Source organism: Equus quagga, chromosome 8 (assembly GCF_021613505.1).
Source record: "Equus quagga isolate Etosha38 chromosome 8, UCLA_HA_Equagga_1.0, whole genome shotgun sequence".
Lineage (NCBI taxonomy): Eukaryota > Metazoa > Chordata > Mammalia > Perissodactyla > Equidae > Equus > Equus quagga.
Window position 1 is genome coordinate 113,256,518 of NC_060274.1, and position 18,290 is coordinate 113,274,807.

At 41.2% G+C, this 18,290-nt stretch overlaps 1 protein-coding gene across 7 annotated transcripts in view; it reads left to right on the forward strand.

The window, feature by feature from the left end:
• CALD1 (caldesmon 1) overlaps positions 1-18,290 on the forward strand; it is a 181,021-nt gene that overhangs the window by 96,797 nt on the left and 65,934 nt on the right. The window contains exon 1 of one of the 7 annotated variants that reach the window (XM_046670625.1): positions 14,162-14,358. The exons of the other annotated variants lie outside the window; for them this stretch is intronic. Within the exon in view, the coding sequence (XP_046526581.1) occupies positions 14,306-14,358 (53 nt within the window). The 5' untranslated portion in view covers positions 14,162-14,305. Of the gene's footprint in view, positions 1-14,161; positions 14,359-18,290 lie in introns of those variants that run through there. 7 annotated transcript variants of the gene reach the window in all.

An 18,290-nucleotide genomic window follows, 5' to 3' on the forward strand; every position in this document is an offset into this window, starting at 1 on the left:
GTGTCAAAGGAAATCTATCTCAATTGCTTTGAAGTCTTCTAGGAAAGTTCTTGACCTTTATTATCCCAAAGGACCTCAACAGTGTTACAAGAAATTACCACCAGGTGTGAAACATGAGCAAGTTGGAACCATGTAGTGACTATATAAGTGGATTCTCATTCATGTGTGAATGAGATTAGAGGAAAAATGTGTGTACTTTGTGAATAAAATCGTTTCTTTTCACTAGTTTGCCATCTAACAAGCAGTGGTCATCAGCAGTTGGAAAATCAGTTTTTAGTCTAATGTAAATCTTCATTAATCCAAATTTCTCCATTTATGAATTTTTGTCATTTATTCTGGGACAATATAAAACTAAAATTTTGAATGACTTGTAAATAAAGGATTGGATTAACATGTTAAATATGTAAGCTACATTCCATAGCTTAATTTTTAAACACTTGAGATCACAACTTTTTAAAACTTTTTAAAGAACTTTAGAAATACTCACTTACACTTAAAAGCTTAATTTGCCAATTATAAATCATTTTTATTTAAACAATTTTTAAACAAGTTTCTGGTGTTTTGTAGCCCAGTGGAAGTCACCAGGTACATGTGAACATTTTTTCAAAACTAGATTTCTTTAAAAATAATTCATAGTTTGGCCTGGCCCTCCTTCCAGCTAGTCTAGGTTAGAGAGGTCTGACGTATTTGTGATTAGTACCAATTGACTAAGTTCAAGTGTGAGGGTTTATTTTCCATTTTAATAACTCCCTACATCACATACAGTTCCTTTGTTGGAATAAAAATCTTGGTAAAGTACACATTGGCCACTATAAATAGCAGCCAGAAGCCTGTACATTCAGGAGAATCTCCAGAGAGTGTACTTGAAACTGCACATTGTTTAGGATAGGAAATTCTTCTGACATTCATGTTTTCCATTGTGGGTGACACGGACTATCCCGTGTCACATCTTCACTGGCTTCCATTTTCCTGTACCATTTAGGAATCCAACTGGTGTTCCAGAAGATTGCTCAATATGTGCTTTTTATTTTCCTAAGTCTAACCTGGGTCTTATTGCCCAGTGGGAACGCTGCATACTTCAAGAGCTCTCCAAATGAAAGCTAGATAACTCCCAGAGCCGGCACCAGCAACTAGGTATGAAAGAGTCCTTTATTCCTGCAGCTAGTCGCTCTACTGGGCCTACTTAGAATAACAGCAACCAACTCATTTTTGATTCCCACAGAAAACCTTGCTCTGTTGGCAGATCTTTCTAGGGAGCTCAAGAGACTAATATTGAAAATAACTGAGCAGGAAGTGAACAAACAGATGAGCAAGATGAGATGATGGGTTATCATGCCGATTCGAAGACAAGAAGCTCCAGCAGGTATAATTACACCGCATCCTTCCCAAGGCACTATTGGCAATTACAGGAGATGTATGCCTCTGCCCACTCCTTCCTCGAGCAGTCCTTCTGTTTCTCTAATCAAAAGCTCTAATCTCTGTGTAAATCTTGAATTTTTTTAGTGGAGGCCCATTTTAGGGATCTAACATTCCCTCACCATCTCTTCTTCCTTGATGAAGAACATGAGAAACTACTGTTAAGGGGACTTGGACAAAAACTGTGATATAGAAAGAGTTGATAGCTGGTGCGTTTACTTCCTGCTACTCCCCTCTTAAGAGCCTTTAACTCTTCCTGCCTAACCATGAAAGCCAAACACCCTAAATATATACACGTTTTCTGAGCCAGCATCGACAGAGTATGATCTGGCTACCCAGGGAGTATCATTACTACAGAAGCTCCACGGTTTACGAACTGAGCAGAATGAAGTTTTCATAAAACTCAAGGCTGAGGCAGGATGGAGACTCCTAATCCTCTCATTTCTAAGTCCCTCACATCATAGCCACATCAATATAAATTCTGTCGCATTGCAATGTTTGTCAGAGATATGATGGAGCTGAACAAGGGAGGCATACTCTTTAGAAAGGAGTTAGTTTTCCATGAGAACTCTTCCTGAAGTGCAGAATTGCTGCTAGAAGACAGATTCTGGTATCCTGTTGGGTTACACGATCAGAAATTAAGACTCTCTTTCCTACTTCTCTGAAAAGGGTTTGGAAATCCAAATCATTGGACCCAGACTTGCAAAGTAACATGTCCAAGAGCACACAGCCAGTGGCAGGGTTAAATCTGGAGACTTTGTCATTTCTTCCAAGTCTGGTGCTTTTCCCTCTGCATTATGCTTCTGCCCAATCCTCACAACTGCCTCTAACTCCACAAAACAAAGTAACTTTTAGATCAAGGATCAAAGAAAGAGGACATTGGATAAAGCTGTAGCAGATCTGGGTTACCTCATCTGTAACATAGAACTGACTCTTCTCAGGGTGGCAGAGAAAATTAAATGAGATATGGACAAAGGCTATCACAAGTGTAAAGGGTGGTGGTGCACGTGACACATGTTTATCGTGTAGGGATTGCTGTCTGATTCATTTACGTCAGATTCATTTGCTATAAGATGTTACCTGTCACCCTCCCTAGAGCTTGTCACCTCTGGAGAGATCTTAAGACTTCAATTGCAAATTGGAGCAAAGCCATTTTATCTTCCCTTTCCCTGTAGTTGTGAATTGAGGAGAAAATTCAAAAGATTTAAAATAATAGCTTTATCCCAATCACAATAAACTCTGCTGTTGGTCATTTACTTGTCTGGTTTTGTATCTAAGTTGGCAAAAGTCCTCAGGCTTTGTTACTGAGCAAGGGTTTGCAACCCGATGCGCATAGAAGCCAGTACTATGGCACCACTAGCTTTTGAGAAAAGAAAGAGCTTTATTTCAAGGTTGAAAGGCAAGGAGACAGGAGGCAAAGCTCTCAAATCTGTCCCCCTGATCCATGATTTGGGGCAAAATTTAAGGCGTTAGGAACTAATAAGCTGCAGCTGGGCCCCAGTAAGCTGATTGGCTAGTCTCAAATCAGTCCATAAATGGTAATCAAGCTACTTGGGCTGCTGGAAGCCAGATTTTTCTTATTGAAGGACTTCTTGCTTTGTAAAGGGCTCCAGTGGCAACATTTCTGAACATTCTCGGTTCCAGGGTCATCCTGAGGCTACGGGTTCCTCTCTGGCACATGCGCAGTCCTTTCTCTGTTATTGAACAAGGTTCGATTAATCAACAACCTGTTTTAAGGAAGCAAAACTAGTTTAAGCTGGTTAATGTTTTATGTGCTGTTTCAGCTTAAAGAGATTCTATGTTCTTCCACACCACTGTCTTTTCTCTCTCAAGCCCCTTGTAACTGGTGAACTCTGACTTGCCTTGAAGACCCAGCTCAACAGTCATCTTCTGGGAGAAACCTTCCAGAGGTTTGACATCTCCAGTCAAGGTGACTGATTTCCTACCTTGGGTCTCCCATAACACTTTTTATTTATGTTAATTATTATCGCCTATTTTATATATTTATTTGTTGGCATATCTGTTTTCCCCACCAAACTGAAAGCAACTCTAGATCAAAAACTACATCTTACTCACTTTTATTTTCCCAAAGACCAGTACGCAATGTTGACTGAATGAATGAACAGATACTTCAATTCGCGTCCGTGTATTCGGGCAGAACTTTGCTCAGCTTGCTAAGCTCTTTGCAGGGAGGCAAAAATGTTAGTGACCTTTGTGGTGTTCTCTGAGTATTGACACCATCCATAACTTCCTTAGGATTCCATCACTCCTCTGCTGAGCCACTAGAATTTTCACTCCATGTCTTTTTTTCTAGAGAGATGAAGAAACTCACCTCATGTATTTTTCTAATTATTAAGGATAATTGGACTTCTACATCATATAATTTTGATATTATGCTTATTAGTTGCATCACGGAGACAAATGATATTAATAGGGTAAGAGTCAATCCTCTTTAGTTGGCCTATTTGCTCTAGTACTCACACCCTTATTATTATTTGAGATTAACATTTGCATTGTAAGACCAGATAATCATCAAACTACAGGGTTTGTACCAAACCCTAAGGAGTCCAACCATGAACAAACCATATAATCAAAAATTTCTCTAATGAAAGACCAACTGTGTGGTCTGGAGGAGTAAACTTCTTGAGTCAAGCCCAGGAGGACAGGCAGAAGAAGACAAGGGGTAGGGCCAAACTCAGGTTGGTATTCAACCAACACTCTTTCTGAAATAGACAGTGTTTAACATAGAAATTGGGTCTAAAGTTTAGACTCTAAATAGTGGATTATTTTCCAGTATTAGTATGCAGTGATGAACCAAGAAGAAAAAGAGAATAAAGAAATACATTAGAACCCAAGACTTTTTAACAAAGATATGGGGGGTTAATTTTATTTTTAGTGAAGTGGAGCATTTTTTTGTTTTTATAAATAATTCATACACCTCAAAAAATACTTTTTGGAAAAAAAAAGAGGAGTATTTATAAACAACCATTAATCAAAACTCTAAGTTAAGATTCAGATTAATTCGATAAACATTGACTATGACACAATATGTTCTCCACCAAAGCATCAAGTTTCTTAATTGTCAAAAGATACCCTTTGGTTAATTCGTTAACATAAAATTTTGTAATTAAAATAAAGTTAGTGAACTGGAACATGCAGAACACACAGACTTGGGAGCACTATAGAGTAGTTTCAGAATTGTATCTTTTAATTTTTAATTTAATTTTTAATTCTTCGATCCACTGGGAAAGAGTCAGAAGGAAAGACAATTTGAAGTTATCCTAGAAAGACTCTGAATTCTAAAATACCTAGGAGAATCTCAGATTACATCAGTCCTCTCTACTTTGCAGCATATTTTAGAAGGCTGAATGCATATTTCAGATCACTGGCTTTCAAATTTCAAGTGACTGTCTGCTACTTTTTGTGTAAGTGTCATCTATTTTGTTTTCTTTGTTGTCTTCGTGAGATCCTAAATTTAAAAAATTTCCAGATGGCTTTTGGCTTTCAAATGGGGAAAATGAACATGATTTTTTAAAATTAAATGTTTTCACTAAAAACCCTGCCTGGTTCTATTCTATAAATTAATGAGCAAAAGAGAATTCCATTTTCTTTTCCTGCCTTGTTCCTAATAACAGCTTCATTTCATTGCCCAATAACTTCAAAGTAAAATAGCATCCCACAGCTGAAGAGCTTTCTCCTAAATTTCTCATCTGCTGTCTCAAGCTGCCACCATAAAGACATTCAAGAATTCTACAAAAGAACATTTGTAATAAATTCATCACATAAGTGTCAAATTGCATTAGGTCTCCCAGATGTCAGCAAATGTAACTGTAATCTATTATCTTAGTCAGTTCGGGCTGCTATAACAGAATACCATAGACTGGGTGGCTTAAGCCACAAACATTGATTTCTTACAGTTCTGGAAGCTGGGAAGTCCAAGATCAAGGTGCTGGCAGATCCCATGTCTGGAGAGGGCCAGATTCCTGGTTTTCAGTTGGCTGTCTTCTTGTTGGCTCACATGGTGGACAGAGAGAGAGAAAAAGCAAGCTCTCTCTGTCTATTCCTGTAACGGCACTAATCCCATTGGTGAGGACTCCACCTTCATGACCTAATTACCTCCCAAAGGCCCCATGTCCTAATACCATCACATTGGAGGTTAAAATTTTGATATATGAATTTTTCAGGAACACAAACATTCAGTCTAAATCACCTGTGGGGTTAGTAAGTCTAAAGAAAATGGGCCGGTAGAAGAGGTCTGCATGAATGCCAAGTCCAAGACCAGGGTTGGCAATGGGCATTTAAGAATACCCAGATGAGACAGATCTTGAGTCTCAGGGTTTGTTCATGTGAGAAGTATTCTTTCCACTGAGGGAGGTGTTTTACTCACTTCTCCCCTTGACTTGAGCGAAATATTCCTTATGATGACCTCACCTCCCTCTGCATTGACTCTACACTCATGAAGCAGTCTCTGGTGACCGTGAGGCTTCCCGACATTCTGGCTTAGGGAATGGGGGTGCCCTGGTTGGGAAATGAGAGTTCTCCAGGCACTGAAGAGAGAGGTCATCCATTCTGTCTTAATTAGTTGGCATTAATTGGCATTCTGATATACATAGTTTCTTATGACTTTGTGACCCAGTCAGTCTCCCTGAGACCTCTCAACTTAGAGAACTCCCAAGATCCGGTTGCTGGTGCAGCAGAGCTTCTAGATCCTGTACGATGAAGAATACTCCAAAAAAGGCCACTCTGTGGAAGCCTCTTGGAGGTCCAGCCAACCGGCCTTCTTGGTACAGCATCTCTACTCCATCGTTGCCCTTCTTCAACCCAGAGAGCAAATGACAAGTATTTATTATCGGCAGTAGGCCTAACAGTATTCCAGGCTGTATTAGGAGCAAAACAGGTGTTAGAAAATATCCCTGCCAGCAAAAAGGTTATAATTTATTTGGTGAAAAAAGGTATGTACATGAAAACAATGAATAAATAAAACTCTATATATCCATCTATCTATTTCTATCTATAGACAGATATAATCATGTACTGATTCCTGTGACATGTTAATTATAAAATAGGACAGTACCTAGCAAAGTGTCATTTATATAATATAAATAATAAACACTACATCCTAAATATGCAAAACACAAATGGACTATTTCTCTAGCAATAGAAACAAATATATGTTTTAATCCAAGTCTGACCCCACAAAAAAGAAATCAAGATTTTCTTAGACCTTATATGGTATCACTGGAAAAAATCTGGATTTGATTCCAGCTATAAAAGCCACGTGTAAATTTAATATCCAGACGCATAAAGTGGACACCAGAAAATAAATTTATGGTTGTGGAAATATTTATATACTTTGAACAAGAATGAAACTGAGAATTCTGTGGCTTATGAACTAACATGCTTCCTTTGAAGATTTGACCTTTTCTCCTTCATTAGAATTATATCCATGATAGTTTCTTAATTTCCTTCACAGTTTAATTGTATCTATGTACAATAAATCTATATTCTAAAGTGAATCACTCAGGCCTAGATTCAGTTTCCCGTGGATAGAAATAATATCCTTCATGTACACACTTCTTTCCTAGAATTGTAAGGTATGTATGATTATTTTCACTGAGACCAGAGCCAGAGTTTTATAGACATGCACCAGCAATCATTCATTCAAGAAACTGTCGTTAGAACCCTACTACTTCCTAGCGCTGTTTTATTGTTTTAAAGACGTGTTTTAAGCTGGAGGGCAGAGGGGAGTTGGAGGCATGATCCTTTTAAGTTAGAAACTTTTCTCTTCAGGAAAAGAAAATAGTCCAGCTGGTTAAAAAACCCAGATTTTAAAAAGAGCTTAGACAGTAGACCTAAATAATCATTGCAAAAGAGTTTAAACAGAAATGAGGAGCCTCCCAGCAAGTTTGCAGGAGGGGCTGACTCATACATGACAGTGTCGCTATTTCTTAAATACAGGCAAACTTTCTCATCTCTCCTCCTAAGAGGATAAATTACAAAGAAATAAAGTCAAACCTAGGAAGACTTCGTAGAGGTGGTGCCAGACACTGGTTCTTAAAGAATCACTAGAAGTCAGAGAAGCAAAAGGAATTTTCAAAGGCATTCTAGACAAAAGGAGAAGGAATAGCTTTGTTGGGTAAAGGCAGAAAGTTTCAGGAAACATCAGGCAAATGGCAGCAAGTGCCAGTAATCTTTTCACTGAATAAAAATCCCCTTTATGATAAATATTAGAGAGCATTGAAGATGTGTTAGATTGCCCATGGCATTACAACTAGAGGTCAGGATACACTTAAGGGGAAGAATTAGAAAAGGAAAGCTGGGACTCACTGTTTGGCCTTGGGAAAGAAAGAATGCCCTCCTTTTAACTGAGTGGTAGTTTATGATCAGGGAACCCCCACTTCACCATGAAAAATACAGAAGTGTCAAGACAGAGGGAAACGACGTCTCATTCCCACACCCCCATCATGTTTCATCCTAGAACCAAATACACACTGTGGTGGCACTGATGGCATCCTGCTGGGGTGAAACTGGGTATGGAATGGACGAAGGTGGGGAAGAACAGTTCAAAGGGTTAGCTCACTAGAAAGTGGATTGCACACAAACAGATTTGGGATAATAGCTACGTCCACGTGGCGAGGGAGAGAACACTGTCCTAGGGGAGCACACAGGGGCACCAAGTGACTTGGAAAGTTGAATTTTTAAGCTAGATGAGGAGCACACAGATGTTTATTATAGTTTCCCTTATTTGTTTTACTTTGTCTAAAAGATTTCAGAATAAAACGTAATGTTAAAAAGGTACAGAAACTTTATAGCTGTTACCCATGTATCCTCAATCAGAATCTGCCTATGGGTGTCAATAGAATCACGTTACTGATAATGGAATTCTTCATGCTACCTGCTTATGCAGGACTACCACCTCACCGCTAATAAAAAAGTCCCCTCTGATTGTTGCTGGAAGTCTGTCTCACTCAAACTCACGAATGGTACCCTCAACCACCATACGCAACCCCCCATGGTGCCTTGCTGCCAGGCCCCTGTGCCAATGAGGGGACCCTCCACTGCCACTTTCTTGGGGCCTACACTGAGACCCTCGGCCTCTGTGTCAAAGATGCTGTCTCGTGCCCTCGTGATATAACCGATCAAGGTAGCAAAGTGGTCCCGCGTTCTCTTCTCTCCTCCAGAATTCTGAAACCATGCTGTGCTCTATATAGAAATAGGGATAGTGATCCTCTCCTCTGCTCTGTTACTTTGACACCTGGGCACCAAAGCTTGGCCTGTGCTCAGCAAACACCTTGTGGAAACCGACTCAGCTTCTCTGCAGCCCACCTTCCCTCGGGGCATAGGTATGGGACAATGGGGCTGGGCTAAGGGACCAATTCCAAGACACAAAATAGCAAACAACTCCCCAAACCCCATGCAAATAAACTTGAGACCAGGGCACCATCCACATCACTTATCTTCTCATTTTGACTCAATTACAGAAAAAAGTAAATTAACTTGGTCAAGGCCATTCTTTGCTCTTTGTGAAGCGATGTGCACTAATTCATTTATGCAGCACATGTGACACAGGCCTACTCTACATCAAGCACTGTGCTAACTGGGGTGAGGGGAGGGTCAAAAACAGGAGTAACACACAATCCCCCTCCTCAAGGGGCTCACAGCCCAGGAAGGGGAGACAGAACTATGGAAACACTCTATTGGTATAATCTGGAAACTTGAACTCTGTGGCCTCAGCTAATGAGACTTCCTAGGTGTTGAAATTCAGGTTGGTGCACTTCGAAAGATCTTTTTTTCCTCTTTTGAAATCAGGTTTTTAGTTTGTTTTTCAGCTTCCTATTTACGTTACCAAGACCTTAGACAAGAAAAATATAATCCAGAGTATCCTGAAAGAGTTGAAAAATGGCCTCTGAAAACAGTATGAAGTTCTACCCCTCAGATAGTGACCACAAAAATAGCTTTACAGATAAATGTTGGAGAGAGACTGACTAAGCAACAAATCCAGAGAAGAAAAAAAAAATGCCTGGATTTAGCACAAAAATGAATGAATGATCTCTGTAAGAGATGCTATTATTGATGCGAAAATGCTGTTAGGAGGTGTTAACAGGAATGTGGCAGGCAGCACTGGGACTTCATCCAGGCGCATTCAGCCTTGGTCAAGCCTTCATTATGTCCAATTTTGGTTTCCCGCTTGAAAAGTTGTTATATTTTAGGCTGATATTAGAAGAATGGAAAATAGGCATTGGTGTCCAGCTTAGAAACGACGAGACTACAGGATGACTTCATACCTGTGGCCCTAACAGGGGTACGTGGGTTTCTGCTTCGGCAACAGGAAGTCTAGTTCACTAACAGAATACAGTGAGCAGAAGAGTGATTAAACACTGGGACCTTGATCACAGGATGTCACCTTTGAAGTATAGTACTTAAGCTCTACTTTCTATCTTGTTTTAAAATTTGTGTATACATATCTTATCTCCTTTTGGGTATGACTTTCTTATCTTTGGATCCCCCACAGCACTTAGATCCATGAGTTGCTTGTGGTAAATATTCAAACAGTGTTAAGTAGAGGGGATGGGAGAACATGCTGGGACAAAACTATATGCCATCACTGTAAGGGAGATATGAGAGCGTAGCCATTCAAGACACCTTCTAGGCCTAGAGACAGACCAGGCAAAGAATAGTTTGGAGGATTGTGTCAGCAAAGGCCATAAGGACTCTAGTGAAGGACACAGTTGCATTGGAAGACTGGGCAGAGGGGTAAATGATGACTTTCCATAGCAGTACATGCATTTCTCCACCCACGACCCAGTCCGCCACATATGCGTAAAGGAAGACACATGGGCACTATGAAGCCATTAGCAAAGACACGATGGGGAAGGAGAGGGCAAGGAAAAGATGTTACTGAAAGTAGAAGCAGAGGAAGGAGAGAAGAGGAGTCCGTAGTTTCTGAGAAGGGAGATGGAAAAAGGGAAGAGCATTTCATGAGAAGATTTCTTCAGAGGATCCATTAAAAAGTAGTATCATAGGACTATATGAAACAATATGGTTTAAGTGAACAAGTTCAGTGCCATGGGTGAGGAGTGAGGTGCCATCAGAGGTGGAGGGACCAATTGGAAAGAGGAAAGAGGTCTGCCTGAAAATATGTAGTTAACCCCTTCGCTTCCATTCCTATCCACCCCTTTGTGAGCGGCTATCTAGGCACGATCTTTTGCCTCATTCTAAGCGTGTAGTGTCTATCCATTTCTTTATAGGAAAACTTTTCTTCAAGACTCTTTTTAAAAATCTCCTTTAAATTACTTGAATCATTGCCTCTCAAGCGAGTCAATTTCCTCTGAGTTTAAGTTGAGTTTCTGTAGGAGGTGAGTGGCTGTGTGTGTGTGTCTGAAGTTCCTCAGGGCAGGACACAGGGCGCTTTTCACGTACTTCTCTTTTCCCTAAGGGTTTGCTCCAAGGTAGAAGCTGTTCTTAAACAACCGTTGTAGACTATAAAGGTTGGAGCAGATCATGTGGTTCCGTCTCCTATCCCCATGAAGTTATTTTTAAAAATATTTTATTAATAAAGGACTACCCTGTGGTGGGAACTCTTCCCTTCTATTGCACTGACCTCCTTCAAACCTTCCCAGCCCAGAATCTCTTTGATGAAAAATTAAGCAAAGTATCCAGAAATGAAGAACGCTGTAAGAGTGGCCCCTTCTTTCTTTTCCCCAAGTAAAAGAGCCAGTGAAATGTCGTGTGTGTGACACCTACTACTTTGCTAAAGGATGGCTGGCCCAGTTTGCTGTTCATGGTAACGATGAATGATCATTGATTCAGTTCTCAGAGACACCAGTTCTGGAAGATGGACTCTGAGTAACCGTCTGTGCTACACAGTGAAAGCGCAAATGCCTGTCCGTCTCTGCAGGAGCAGAACACTGTTGACAAATTACCTTTTAGTATGTTCTTCCTAATTCCTCTTGCTTTGCCTCTCCAGCCCCAGCCAGCCAGACCTCAGGGCTCCTTAGAAGCTTTTGCCTACCCAGCCCTGCTCTCACCTCATGAGTCATGTATCTCCCTGCCTCTCAAATGCAGCCAGTCCCCCTTTTCTTGGCCTTTGTGCTCTTCCTGTTCCCCACTGGGGTCTGACCGAGGTCCGAGACTCACTGCTGTCTCCACATTTGTCATGTCAGCACCCTATTAGGTAGCACAACTTATCACACCTGTTAGTTTTACCATCACAAACCGAAGACAAACAGCCACTTCCCAAACACATTCCACTAATAACCAGGGGCCAACTAAGAGTGTGCATCATTTCCTTCTCCCTATCTCTATAGCTAGGATAATAACTTGGTGGGTATATTTTATACAGCTGACCGTTAGGATACTTTTAGTATATGAAGATCAGCACATTAGTGGAAGATTACTAAATACTCTCCTCCACGGAGGGTAAGGGGTGTGTGTGTGTGTGTTGTGACAGAGAGGGAGAGTGTGTGTGTGTGTGTGTGTGTGTGTGTATGAGAGAGCGAGACCAACAGAGAGACTAGACTGGCCTGGAGGAACCGCAGAATTTTTTCCAGGCTACTCCACTTTAAGAGCTTACTCCTAATATGCCAAAACTATACTTACCACTTCAGAATTAGAGTGTGGAGGGAGGTGGGGGAAATCAGGAGGCAAAATGTATTCCCAAGGTCAAATGAGGCCCATCAGCAAATGCATTAGTTTTCTATCGCTGCTGTAACAACTAACCACAAACTTGGTGGTTTAAAACAGCACAAACTTATTCTTTACCATTCTAGAGGTGAGAAGTCCAACACAGGCCTCCCTGGGCTACAATTAAGGTATGGGCAGGGCTGCATCCTTTCTGGAGGCTGTAGGGGAGAGAATCTGTTTCCTTGCCTTTCCAGCTTCTAGAGGCTGCCGCCTTCTGGGACTCTTGGCTCCCTTCTTCCATCCTTGTTCTTCCGGCAACGTGGCATCTCTCTGGCCATTCTTCTTTAGTCATAGCTCCCTCTGACCACAGCTGGAGAGAATTCCCCGACTTTAAAGACCCATGTGATTAGATTGAGCACATCTGGATAATCCAGGATAATCTCGTCATCTCAATGTCTCTAATGTAATCACATCTGCAAAGTCCCTTTTGCCATATAAGGCAATATATTCACAAATTCTGGGGATTAGGACATGGATGTCTTTGGGAGGAACATTATTCTGCCTGCCACAGCAAACCACTGAATTTTTTGAAGAGAAAAAAGTTCATTGGGCAAAACTTGGTAGAAATGAGAATAGCAAAATGCCACAGTACACATTTTTATCTAAGCTCCGGAGTAATAAACTCAAGGCAAGTCAGTGAGTGTTTTATGAAAGCTTCTTCTGTGAAAGCAGACATATCTCTATTTTATGAGTGTTTCATACACTTCAAATAGTCAATATATGTTGAGTGGTAATATGTATAATCAAAGAGATATTTAAATGTGTATATATGTCATGATATATAGAATAATTAACTTTCAATTTCATTAGAGGATTTTACTCTATCAACTATGACTTTGATGACAGCATAGCACTTAAGCAGGAAAACAACCAAAATTTGCTAGTTACTTGAAGTGAAGAGAACATTGAATCTAACTAAATTAAATTTCTTTAAGTTGAGCCCAAGAGTAGTTGTTAAAAGTTCTGCTCCACAGCACAGGTGAACTATTTAAATGCTCTGTGCTTCTATGTCCTTGTTGGTGACATGAAGCTGTAGATCTCAAAGATGTTTTTCATTCTATGAAGGGGATCTCAATGTATGAAGTTGATTGCTTTTCCTGCTATTACCGAAAGACCCATCTTAACCTTATGTTGAGGAGATCTGAACTGTTCTACTCGTTTCACAAAAATCTAGTCCCATGGGTAACTCAGTGCCGCAGCACCAATCTGTTCATTGCTTGTCAAGCCGAGACGGAGTGTCATCTCCAGATGGAATCAACACCCACCCCCTCCTCAGGGCTGGAATTTGGTTGCGTTCCAAGCTGTTGCTGACCAGGCTCCCTTGCCGGGTTTGGCTGATGAGATCACCACACCAGAGCGCCATGGGTGCAGAGCAGGCCCGCTCTTGAAACATGTTCCTAGGCAGGCTGTTGCTCTCGTTTCACCAAGGAGCGTGAGCACCAAACACCCTGTATAACCCTGCAGATCTCTGATGGGCTGTCTCTCTGCTTCTCTGTGCCTTTGGTTTACAGTTTTATATTATGCGTCTTTCCCTGGATAGAAGGGATAAGAGGAGTTTCTCAGATTTAGTTTCTCGGTGGGAACTGTTTGCTTTGGAGGCCACCTACACGAAGGCTAATTGAGAACAGAGCTCAGCACGAGGGCCTGAGAACTGCACCCGGATGAACTTTTCAGTGGGCTGATTTCCGCTGATCTCTTCAGAATTGGACTGTGTATGCAAGTGATACCACGATCTACTGTTTTCCAAAAGGCTGAGCACATGGATCAGTCTTTTCCTTTGACTAGTTCTCTACCTTGGAATAATTATTTGTAATTAATCATATAAAGTCTTTATCATGGAAGTTACCGGGGATCCTGGCCCCTACTACCCAGTAATAACATTCTGGAAATCTCCAAGCAATCTGTGCCCTTTACAATCTAAACATGATGGGCCTCTATTAGAAAGATTACAGTAAAAAATAACAATCAGCTCTCTGATGATCCTATGCGAGGGAAAGGGTGGGGAGGAGTAGATTTGGCAGAGGACAAGCCCAGACTTTCGTCACAGGGACAGACCAAAGTGTTAACACAAAGGGAGAACACGGGAGCATCCTGCACACAGCATTTCAGCCGCTGATAACATGGCACCTCCGGGGGCCCAGCCCACACACTGACGGCCAAGGGTCTCGGCAGCTCCAGTGCCCTGCCGTCCCTTCCAGCTGCGGACATGCTCGGGGGATCCGGATCACAGGGAAGACGCAGCCTGGCCGCGCTCTCCCAGTGAGTGCTCAATTCGCCTCCTCTGTTTAACTTTTCTTTTTTTCCACAAAGGAATTGGTGTTGCGAAAAAAAAAACAAAAGTTTTTTTTGCTTTTTTTTAAAATTGTGGGATTGGGAGAAGAGAGGAGAAATCAGGAGGCAGAAGAAGGCAGTGAGTATGTAAGTTTCAGAGGAAACTTTCTGGGCTATACTTTGTGGCGGTTCTGATTGGTTTTCCTCGTTTGCATTTTTATGGTGGTTTGTAGACCATTTGCGGGGCTTTATACCTAGGCATGGGGTTTTTCTTTTCCAAATAACCGATCCACAAAGCATTGTGTTTCTCAAGATCTGCTGTTAATTTAGACCTGAGCCTTCTGCTCAGAATGATCCATTTGCAGGACTCAGGATTTTGGCTAAAGCACACATTGCCCAATCCTTAAAGTCAACAGCCCAAAGCCCTTAATATACTGACCACTGCCTGTGACAGAGCAAGACTGAAAGCACATGCTATTGATCAGGGAATTGTTCAGATAACAGGCTCCAAGGTTTAGGATCATGAGATCCTGGAATGTTAAAGCTAGAAGGGGCCTCTAGGATTGTTTTCCGCGACGCTCTCACTTTGTAGACAAGGGAACAGAATCCAGAGTGGTAACTCAACTTACCCAAAGCCAGACAATAGTCAGTAGCAAAGCCAGGGTCTTTGTGCTCACAGGCAAGGGTCCTTTTCATGCTGGCATTTATGAGGTTTGGAAACTTGGTGGATTTTGGGAAAAGGTACCACGCAAGAGTAAGAACACCAAATGGCCTTTCAGTAAATCCTTCCCATTTTTGAGAGTTCTGGCATTGATTCAGCATGACAATTGTTGTTCCAGTTGTTCCAGCATTTGTGCAACAGTTAATTAAATAAACAGAGAAACTCAATGAGGTCCTAAAAATGAGACCCACATCCACTATATTAGCAGATCTCTTGGAGAACCAGTTTCTGTAGGTGTGATTGCACGTGTGTGAGAGCTCAGTGTAGTCCGGTGGTTATCAAACTAGTTGTTGTTTTTTTTCTCCCAGCAAATTTAATGTTACACGGAATTCTATTACATAAAGGTGATGTTCTGGTTAAACAGGTGGTTTTGGATCTAGAGATCTTCATCCCTACTACACTCCCCAATCGTGCCCCAGAGCTCACTCCTACCCGCTCCCATCCCTTCTCATCCCCACCCCACCCTACCCACTCCACTAAAACTTCCTTGGAATCCTAGATCTCCATGGAACAGCTCAGAAACCACTGACTTGTTTAATGCTTTTATTTCGGATGAGGAAACTAAGGCACATGGTGGTGAAGGGCTTGCTCAGTGTTACACAGCTGGTCAACAACGGAGCCGGGAATGCTGGGAAACGAGCCCAGTCTGTGTGTGTGTGTGTGTGTCTCTCTCTCAACTCCTAGTTCTGAGTTTTTTCCCACTCCATCATGCCTGTGCTTCTATCAATTTACTTTTCACATGTCTCTCTCACTCTTCTCCACTCACTCTGTCATTTCCTGAATTTCAACAGTTATTGTCTCCCACCTGGACGATTGTAATTGCCTACCGTCTGGTCCCAGCCTCAGTCTCTCTCCCCTCTCTGATCCAACCTGTTCCTCCCCTACCTTTGAGAATAGAGCGTACTCTCCTTAATATAGCATTCAAGGTTCTCCACAGTCTGCCTTTAATATTGCTCCCCAACTTGACCTCCTGCTCCGGCCAAATCAGATCACTCACTGTTCCCCAAACTCCTCAGGTACAAGCCACCTCCATTCCTTGGCTTGTTTGATTCCCTACCCAGGGAACACCCCATGTGCCTCAGTTTCCTCATCTAAAATGGAGGTATTAAATAAGATCAGTGGTTTCTGAACTGTTCCATGAGGACCTAAGATTCCAAGGAAGTTTTGGAGTAGGTAGGGTGGGGTGGGGTAAAGAGGGGATGGGAATGGGGTGGGGATGAGCAATGGGATGTGACTGGAGAGTGTAGTAGGGATAGAAGCTCTACCCCGTCTGCTTCTGACTTTGTTCCTGTCCTTCACGGCCCTGATCAAATGCTACCTTCCTCCACAAGCCTTCTTCGCTTCCTCTTCTCTCTACACGATAATGACCTTTGTCCATCTTTCTATTAATAGCCTCATACTAAAGTTAGTGGTGAGCACGCCTGTCCTCCCCATAATAGATGGTAATTCAGTTGAGGGCAGGAACTATTTTGAATCTTTGAAATTTCAGCTCCTAGCACGGTGCCGATGCTCAAATAATATTCTTTAAGTGTCCTATTATTGGCTAAACCAATAAACCGCTTTTCATTTGAATCATTTGAACACACAAAGCCTCGGCACCTTTTGCTTTGGAAGAAGTGTTAGGTAAATGCTGGATCAGGTGCCCAACAAAATGAATTCTAAATTCCTTTGCATTTGCATCAGATCATTTATCTCAGTTTCATCACCTACAGGGCAAGATTGGCAGTGTTTTGTAATGAGGCGCATTAAAATTCCTGAATACCGAGACCTCCACAGAGCCATGTTATTTTCAGAGGCAGGTGTGAATGGCTGTTCAGTTCTTTAGATTTCAAGATGCTGTTTAATTTGTTCCTAGTAAGATTATTGAAAGATTCTGTCACTTGCAATCTAATATTTCACCACTACTTTTTTCATTTTCCCAAAGCTCTAATGAAGTCTACTTGAGTCAAGATTTCATGTTTCTTGTAAATATTCATGCTTTAGTCCATTGAGTTATATTTCTCACAAAGAGGTAGGCTTTCATATATCCTGGGGATGAAAAAGTTTTGTTCTTGGGTCACATTTTGTAACAAATGTGGAAGGGCATATAAGTTTTAAAACCATGGAATCAAAGAAACATAGGAAATTATTCAGTTTATCTCACTGTTTTCTGAGAAAACTAAGTTAAAAACATGTTAAAGAAATAAATGATTGACATAATTTTGTAAGATTCAGCAGAAATAACAGAAGAAAGGCACATAAAAATATTTAGAATTGGAAAAAGTATAGGAGAGGCTAGTTTTTCCTATCTTATTAGGGAATGTAGCATTAAAGTTTTCCAACATGCTAAATTTAATTTTTTTTTACAAAAAGCAAAATTTAAAGGAAACTCTCTCTTTCCCTTCTTTAAAATAGATATTACAATACACTTGAAATATTTTGTTTAATTTCTGAGAATTGTCATTATGAATATAGTTTTATAAATCACACTATGAAACAGTGTTATCTTGGCATATAGGACTCCCATCCCCAAATGAGTCCATTTATTTTGTGATGTCCTCCGTTTTCTTATTTATGTCTTTTTTTTCGCTTCTCCTTAATGTTAGGGCACCCACCTCTAGCTGCCCAAGGATATCAGGAAACCCTGTTTATTAGAATTTTGTTCAAAGTAAAAGTCAATAGTCTGGGTGGAGGGGCACTGAGGGCCCTTCTCTCTTACAGTGTAAGAGTGTACATTCCATGTACAATGCAGTGTACGTGTGCAATATACGATGCATGTATATTTTGTGACTGCTGGTTTCTATACCCAACTAGCCATTTTTGCTGACTTTTGGGTTCAAAGATTGGTTTTAAATGATTGACTTTTCCAGACCTCTACTCTGGTTAAAGGTGAAATTACTACTTTCTGTTTATGGATGAAAAATAAAAAAAGAATGGCAGAGAAACAGGTGATTGTGCATGTATTAGGCATTCTATAAACGATATTGCTGAATCGCTCATGCAGTGGTGACTACACCAAATCTTATGGAGGTGGTCTTGACTTTCTCCATGTGTCTTCCTGGCCACCTGGCCACGATCCCACTGGTTGGGTACCTAGTGGCTGCAGGCCCCTCTTTCCCTCCCTGTTGATGCTGTTTGCATTGCTCAGTCATCTTTTTCCCTCCTTACCTTGACCTATTCCTAGCCTTGAAAGGAGACCTCACTTCATCCTGCTTCTCAC